Source organism: Physeter macrocephalus, unplaced genomic scaffold, assembly GCF_002837175.3.
Source record: "Physeter macrocephalus isolate SW-GA unplaced genomic scaffold, ASM283717v5 random_371, whole genome shotgun sequence".
NCBI classification, from domain to species: domain Eukaryota; kingdom Metazoa; phylum Chordata; class Mammalia; order Artiodactyla; family Physeteridae; genus Physeter; species Physeter macrocephalus.
This window is the reverse complement of record NW_021145636.1, coordinates 11,365-18,696: the sequence shown is the minus strand read 5'-3', so window position 1 is coordinate 18,696 and position 7,332 is coordinate 11,365. Positions and strand designations below refer to the sequence as shown.

At 51.4% G+C, this 7,332-nt stretch overlaps 1 protein-coding gene across 5 annotated transcripts; it reads left to right on the top strand.

The window, feature by feature from the left end:
* SPATA24 (spermatogenesis associated 24) lies at positions 1-5,972 on the top strand. Of its 5 annotated transcripts, none has more exons than XM_028485240.2 (6): positions 9-312; positions 1,558-1,623; positions 1,854-1,984; positions 2,070-2,140; positions 5,190-5,292; positions 5,390-5,972. In XM_028485240.2, exons 1-6 carry the CDS (start codon positions 196-198, stop codon positions 5,604-5,606), a joined length of 705 nt encoding a protein of 234 aa, XP_028341041.1. In that variant the 5' UTR covers positions 9-195; the 3' UTR covers positions 5,607-5,972. The 5 variants fall into 5 exon arrangements, with proteins under 5 accessions (XP_028341042.1, XP_054938885.1, XP_028341041.1 ...); XM_028485242.2 differs by having other exon boundaries at positions 12-312; positions 5,386-5,611; XM_007114698.4 differs by having other exon boundaries at positions 120-312; positions 5,401-5,972.
* Positions 5,973-7,332: the final 1,360 nt, after the last annotated feature.

Here is a 7,332-nt window from a genome sequence, read left to right as displayed (position 1 = left end):
GTGTTGGAGGTTCTCTTCCCCAGGAGGCTCCTCTAAGAGAGCGGCTCCTTTAAGAGGCGGGCCTCATCCCTGCAAACAAAGGAAGTCCCCGCCCCTGGTTGCCAGGGTGCTTTGTGGCGTCTCATTCTCATTGGTGGGCGTCAGCGGGGAGGCAAGCCACGGCAGCCATTTCCAACGAGCTGGCGGGGGCGAAAGATGGCGACGCCCGTCGGGTGGTCGCAGGGGGGGTCAGGATCAGTGTGTCTCGCCTTCGATCAACTGCGGGACGTGATTGAGTCTCAGGAGGAACTGATCCACCAGCTGAGGAACGTGGTACGCAGCCAGAAGACCTGGGGGATGCCGGACTGGATGCCTAAGTGGTGGGGGCGGGGCCAGACCTGTCCCGTTGCTAGGGGCGGGCCGAGAGCACATTGCCAATGGCGTCATCACTAGGAGGCGGGGCCCAGATGTGTTCAGGCTGGTAGAGGTGGAGCCAAAAGGGGGCAGTGCCTCGTGAATATTTACCAGGGAATTTTAGTCAAAGCCAAGTTGTTTCCTACTCTCTGACTGGTTGTGCAGGGCCTGATAGATATGCCCATCTATTCACTGAGCTTTAGTTTCCCCCTTTCCTTTTTTTTTTTTTTTTGGCCTCTCCACATGGCTTGCGGGATCTTAGTTCCCTGACCAGGGATCCAACCCCGGCCTCTCGCAGTGAAAGCTAGAGTCCTAACCACTGGACCGCCAGGGAATTCCCAATTTCCTCATTTCTAATTGAAGATGACTTCACTGACTTGCCAAGGCCCTTGTGTGCAGACTAACTATAACATCCTTCCTATTATAGAATCCCCTCCCCATGCTGAGTGCAGTAAGCACAGAATTGGCTCTTCACATGTTGACTTAAAGGCTTCCAACCCCTTTATGTCCCTTTGCTTTTGCTTTTTTGATCAAACCCCCGTTCATGGGTGCAAAGCATTGGAGCCACAGATTACATGGACAGGCATGGTAAAATCCTGGCCAACTGGAGTTCACGGTTTTTCTGTTTTGTTTTTTACCTGGGTAAGAAGGTGGGGACACATAAAACTGACTTCACATCTATTTCTTTAACGGTAGTATGCAGCTCTGGACACTGAATTACCTGCATACCTTTAGGTACCCAGGTCTTTCTGTTGGCAGCTGGCCTTTGCATATGTGTTCTCATCATCCAGAACACTTTTCTTTTCCATCCTCTTCTTCTGGCCCACCCCTATTTAGCAGTCAGATATCAGTTTGACATCCCCTTCCCTTGAAGCTGTTCTGACCCTTCCCCAGGCCGGGTTAGGGGCCTCCTCTGGGAACCTCCATCATAGCACACACCATGTTAGAATTGGTGGCCATGGGCTGTCTTCTCCATGAGACTTCTTGCTCCTTGAGGGCAGGATGTAGAGCTGAGCATCAGTGAATCTTGTGGAATGAACTCTCCCTTCCCTGGGCCCCAGTGTCATCCTAGGTGCCCTGGGCATCCCATTATCTATCCTCAGTCCTGGTCCCTAGAGAAACCCCTACCACCCTAGCCCCTCCCTGAGCCAGGCTCTGTTGCAGATGGTTCTCCAGGACGAAAATTTTGTCAGTAAAGAAGAGTTCCAGGCAGTGGAGAAAAAACTGGTGGTAAGTGATGGCCTCTGTCAGCTTCTAAGCTTCCCCCATTTCCCAGGATCCCTGTGATTGGGTAGAGTCATTGAGTATTAGCCTCTGAGAGCCTCCAGCCCCAATAGTAAGGACAGAATCTTCCTGTACCCTGGCTTCTATGTGCCCTTCTGAGAAAGGGGGCTGGTTAAGGGAGCCTAGGAGACCCAACGTGGCCTGGGGTAATGAGGTCACTGCTGCTGCCCCTGCAGGAAGAGAAAGCTGCCCATGCCAAGACCAAGGTTCTCCTGGCCAAGGAAGAGGAGAAGTTGCAGTTTGCCCTCGGAGAGGTAGAGGTGCTGTCTAAACAGCTGGAGAAAGAGAAGCTGGCCTTTGAAAAGGCGTGAGTGGGCCTTGGTAGTGGGGGAACGGTTGGGGGTCCCATCTGCCCATCAGCCTTCCCACCCTTTCTTATATTCTTCACTCAGGCTCTCCAGTGTCAAGAGCAGAGCTCTGCAAGAGTCCAGCAAGAAGGACCAGCTCATCACCAAGTGCAATGGTAGGCGGGAGGCCCACGCTCCCTCCCATGCTTACATACGTGGGCTCTTCCCTAACAGCCCAGTGCCTGTGTCCAGAACAGGGTTTCACCCCAACTTCTGTCCCTGGCTGAGGATACAGGCAAGCCCAGGTGGGCCACACCTTCGCAAATGCCTTCAGGGACCAGGCAGGCCACGGAAATGAGGGAAGTAGTTGGTGTACAGTATTCTTCATGGCCATAAAGGAATGGGGTCGCTCCCATTTTCTTGAAACATATGACCTTCTTAGTCCACCTTTTTGTTTTTCTACTTTTGGGGACTATTAGAAATAGTGTACTTATAACTCTGTTACCAGAGGAACAACAGAGCAAGCACAGTGCTGTGTGGAAGCTGACCCTTAGTTTCAGTGTTGGGGACCCAATAGGAGGAGTGGGGACTGTGGTAATGTGGAGAACTATGCCCCCTCTCAAGGGCCTAACACCTCTGCCGTGGGAATAGGGGCCCAGTACTGTCAGATCCTTAAAAAAGAAACTGGAAACCACATTTTAATGGAAGCTTTTCTGACTTTTTAGTGTTGGCAACTGATTTAGAAATTTTTAAATTATTGTATGGGCCAAGGAAAATATGTCTGTGGGCCATTAGGTTTCAACTCTGCTCTATGCAGATGCCTGTGGCCACTTGTTGACTCAGTTGGTGCTCTGAGTTGTGGGGCACTTTCAGTGAGCTACCCAGTGTCCTGCGACCTTAGGACCCCCTTTCATTTTCCCAGAATGCTAAACTCCCCTTACCTAGTTAAAGAAGTAGATGTGAATTCCATATACAACATTTCCTTCATTCACTACAACATTCATTTTGAGTAGGCCAGAATTCAAGACCAAAAGTTGTTCATTGTCTCTCCTGATGGGCCCCCACCTGGAGCCTTGGGCACCCCCTACCCACCAATGCAGCCTTCTCTCTCCCCTGGTGAGTACTGTCACTGGAAAGATGCCAGGCATCTTTGATCTGGCCAAGTGGACTAACAAGCCTTATGGTTGTTTGATCAAGAGCTCCTGTTAGGGCTTCCCTGGTGGTGCAATGGTTAAGAATCCGCCTGCCAATGCAGGGGACATGGGTTCGAGTCCTGGTCTGGGAAGATCCCACATGCCACAGAGCAACTAAGCCTGTGCGCCACAACTACTGAGCCTGCGCTCTAGAGCCCGCAAGCCACAACTACTGAGCCCGCGTGCCTAGAGCCCGTGCTTTGCAACAGGAGAGGCCACTGCAATGAGAAGCCCATGCACCGCAACAAAGAGTAGCCCCTGCTCACTGCAACTAAAGAAAAGCCCACGCGCAGCAACGAAGATCCAACGCAGCCAAAAATAAAAGAAATTAAATAAATAAATAAATAAATAAAAAGAGCTCCTGTTAGGACCTCCTGGAGCCCAACAGGCAGTTAGTGCCTCCATACCCAAGGATGTTGGTCTCCTAGTCCTTCCCCTTTCCCTGGACATACCCCACTTCCCTAAAAGGAACCTAGGGTTCTTTCCTGGTGCTGCTAGAGGCCCTTCCTCTAAGACATTTCCTAGCGATCAGCCAGGGCCTCGGGGCTCTGAGTCTGCTTGTGGAAGGTGTGTGAGTCACGGGGAGGAGCCTGGCTGCCTCCCCCAAGAATGTCCTGAACTCCTCCTGTAGGGCATAAGACCTCACCTGAGATCTGGTGACCTGAGCTACCCCCTGACCTGTCTCCCACCCGCCCTACCTCCCTTTGCATGGTTCCAGTTTTACACTTACATAGTTCCTTATTCTTCTCAAAAGGCTTTTCTAACCATTCTCTCATTGGGTGCCGTTTATTCTAAATTTAGCTCTCATTTATTTTAAAAGATTCAAACACATTTATGATACTTTTTTCCCCATAAGAACTTCACAAGCAATCAGTTTGGATTCACTGGATGACCTGGGGAAGGAGGTTCAATTGTCCTGGTCCTGTGACCCAGTGAGCCCATGTTTTCATTCTTTTCCTTCACCATGTCTCTCTGTAACGTGTGCCTTAACTTTTTATCAGATCTCCTCTTTTGAAACCTTCACTGCTTCAGTATTTCTGCATTTTCAGAGCTTATGTTCTAGTTAATCTTTGTCCAGCCTTTAAAAGCAGTAGGATTTTCTTCCTTTGAGGATCACAATTTTCCAGGACTCCCTGAGGGACATTATGTAAATGAAGCAACCCCAGATCCCTACAGCCGCACTGGATTTTAACCCAAGACACAAAACTTACGCTTGCTTCTAATGAGCGCTTAATCTGGGGGTAAGCTTTGCCACCACTATCTCCCTGGGTCCTCCCCACCCGCCCTGTGGAATAGGGATCCTGTCTTCTCCCCTGAAGCCCTAACACAGGGCTGGGCATCCAGCTGGTCCTCAGTAGGTCTGGTTGGATTGAAATGACTGAACTAGGTGATGCTTCTAAGACCTAAAGGCCCAGGGGACATCCTGTTCATTCCACAAATAAAAGTACTGTATATCTAGTACATGCCAGGTACTATTTTAGGCCTTAGGGTTAAAGCCGTGAATAAAACAAAAAATCCTTGTCCTTGTGGACCTTATATCCTAGTAGAGGAAAAGACAAATGAGCAAAATGTATGGTCTGTGAGATATAAGTGCTAAGAAGGAAAATAAAGCAGGAAAAGGGGATAGGAAGTACTGGGAAGGGTTGTGATTTTAGACTAGGAAGGGTCTCGCCAAGGAAGTGATATCTGTAAAGAGCTGCAGGAATTGAGGGCAGGAGCCATTCATCCTCCTGCTTTGGGGCAGGGCTGACCATCTCTCTCCAAAAGCCCTTGCCTGCCCTCATGTGAGCTACCTGGTCCAGAATAGAGCTGTAAAGTCACTGACACATTCATCAAGATGTTGTGCCCTCCACTCCCACCCCATCATGACTCCATAATAAACTCATTCTTACGAAGGTATTAGCAACTACTCTTGGACAACCCCTGGGTGGGGGGAGCCAAGTTCTGAAAAGACCCCTGAGGGAATGCCTTATTTCAGGAAGGAGCTCATGGGATGGGAACCACTCCTCTTCCCTGCCTCTCTCCCCCACAGAAATTGAGTCTCACATTATAAAGCAAGAAGATATACTTAATGGCAAAGAGAATAAGATTAAGGAGTTGCAGCAAGTTATCAGCCAGCAGAAAGAGACCTTCAGGTGAGGGGTCCAGGCCAGGCTGGGGGTTGTTGATGGAAGTGGGGAGCCAGACCTCTGGTCCCTACCCTTGGGCTGTTCCCAGCCCATGCCCAGCCAGCTCCGTTGCAGGAATCACATGTCTGACTTCCGGATCCAGAAGGAGCAGGAGAACTACATGGCCCAGGTGCTGGACCAGAAGCATAAGAAAGCCTCGGGGACGCGTCAGACCCGGAGCCGCCAGCGTCCCAGGGAAAAATAAAATGGTCGTCTCCTTCTTGTTATCTGGCTGTAATGCCCAACCTCTGCCTTCTCTGCTGTGGTGGTCCCCATCCTGACCCTTCCAATCCCTGCGGGTACCTCCCTCAGGCCTCACAGTGGCCTGGATCCCACGGAAGAGGTAGGGTGAAAGGCAAAAGACACTCTCCTTCCTTCTTCCCTGCCTTCCTTTTGGACCACCACCTGCCAGGCTACTGCTGTGTTCAGAATGGATGCTCCTCGAGTCTCCAGCCCCTACTACTCCCCTCCCTCCCTCCTTTGGGTAATAGTGGGGGCCCATGGGGGTATGGGGTTGTAGCCTAGGGAAGGACTACTTGGTTGTCTATTAGGCACTGTCCCTTCTTACTCTTGGTATTAAATTCCTTCCTACATAAACAGCCCTGGTTACCCCAGTGCCCTGGTAAATTTAACTCTCCCAACTTGAAGGGCTATCTGTGTATGTGTTGTGTATGTGTCTGTGAGAAGCCCCGACTGGAGAGTTCAAAGATGGTGGTTCCAGGACCACAGTGAATTTGGGAAATCAGTTTCCATCACATAACAAGAACGCTGTACCTGTGAATCACATTTGCACCTTCTTACACTTCTCCCCAACAGAAGCTTATTAGTCTGCACAAATGGAGGAAGGGGAAAGGACAATGCTGTGTTGTGTGTGTGTGTGTGTGTTTCTTCTTCTGCTATGTCTACTTTAAAGGTGGGGTAACATTGTGTGAAGGGGCTATGACGTGCTCAGGTTGCATATGCAGGGCTGGATGTGATGGACAGGCTTGATCCTCTCAGAAGCCATCACTAATGTGCCCTAGGTGATCAAGGGGACACACCAGGCAGGGGTCCCACTCAAGGGAGGCTGAGTCAGATTTGTCAAGTCTAGCCTTTCCTGGCTCAGTGTGAGAATGAATGCGTAGGAGGGGCCGGTGCTCTTGCTCCAGGGCCAGCTGGGGCCTGAGTCATAGCAGGACCTTGAAGCCAGAAGTTTAAGGGCAAGTGGTGCCCATTGTCATTGTCCCAGGAGAGTGACAGGTGGTGGCTGCTTCCCCATCAGCACTTGTCCGCAGGGCAAGTCCTGAGGTGGCAGGGACTGGAATGAGGACCTTGTGAGTGCATGGGGGAGCACAGAGCTATTCTTGCCTCAGAGGGGCTTTAGAGAAGGGACCACAGCTACCCCAGAGGTTCCTAAGAGACACATCAGCATCCGGGACTTGTTCTGGCAGCCTGAAAAGCTAGAACTGTCCCCTCCAGCCTAGGTTTCCACTAAGGGCAGTGGGTCCAGCCAGGGACAGCAGTTTTTTGAGGCCCCAGTACAACTTTTGGAGTGGGGGGGAGCCCTCCAAGCTATGCACCTCTATCAAAGGTGAGGGGGGGATGCACCCTTATGAGCTCTAGCGACAGACTATGGGAGGGCCAGGGAGGAGGGGTGCACTGCAGTGATGGGAAGACATGGGGGGCTGACATAAAGATGAAATTGTTAGCAAGACCCGAGTTGTCTGGTCTCCTGGCTCACACTCTGATCCACATGCCATAGCGCTTGATCTCAGGCAGGTCCCTGCTTAGCCTCCGTTTCGTCACCTGTGATGGATGAGTGGAGTTGGGCCTGGCTCCTGCGTACAAGTTGGATGCCTGCCCTCCCATCACCTTCCCGTCAACCAAAACCTGGAATGCCACCCCAGGCTCTCCGGCCGCGCCAGAGAAGGGGTCTGGGAGGGTAGGACGCAGGGTCCAGGTCTCTCCCGCTGCCTACGCCGCCGTCTCGGGAGCGGACGCGGCCGCTTTAAGGCGCGGTGACCCCAC

Bases quoted from the DNA above. Each gene is read 5' to 3' on its own strand.
- SPATA24 (XM_028485240.2), top strand. From the start codon at position 196: ATGGCGACGCCCGTCGGGTGGTCGCAGGGGGGGTCAGGATCAGTGTGT. The intron at 1,624-1,853 runs GTAAGTGATGGC...CTGCCCCTGCAG, and splicing joins CAGTGGAGAAAAAACTGGTG to GAAGAGAAAGCTGCCCATGC. The intron at 5,293-5,389 runs GTGAGGGGTCCA...ATGCCCAGCCAG, and splicing joins CAGCAGAAAGAGACCTTCAG to CTCCGTTGCAGGAATCACAT.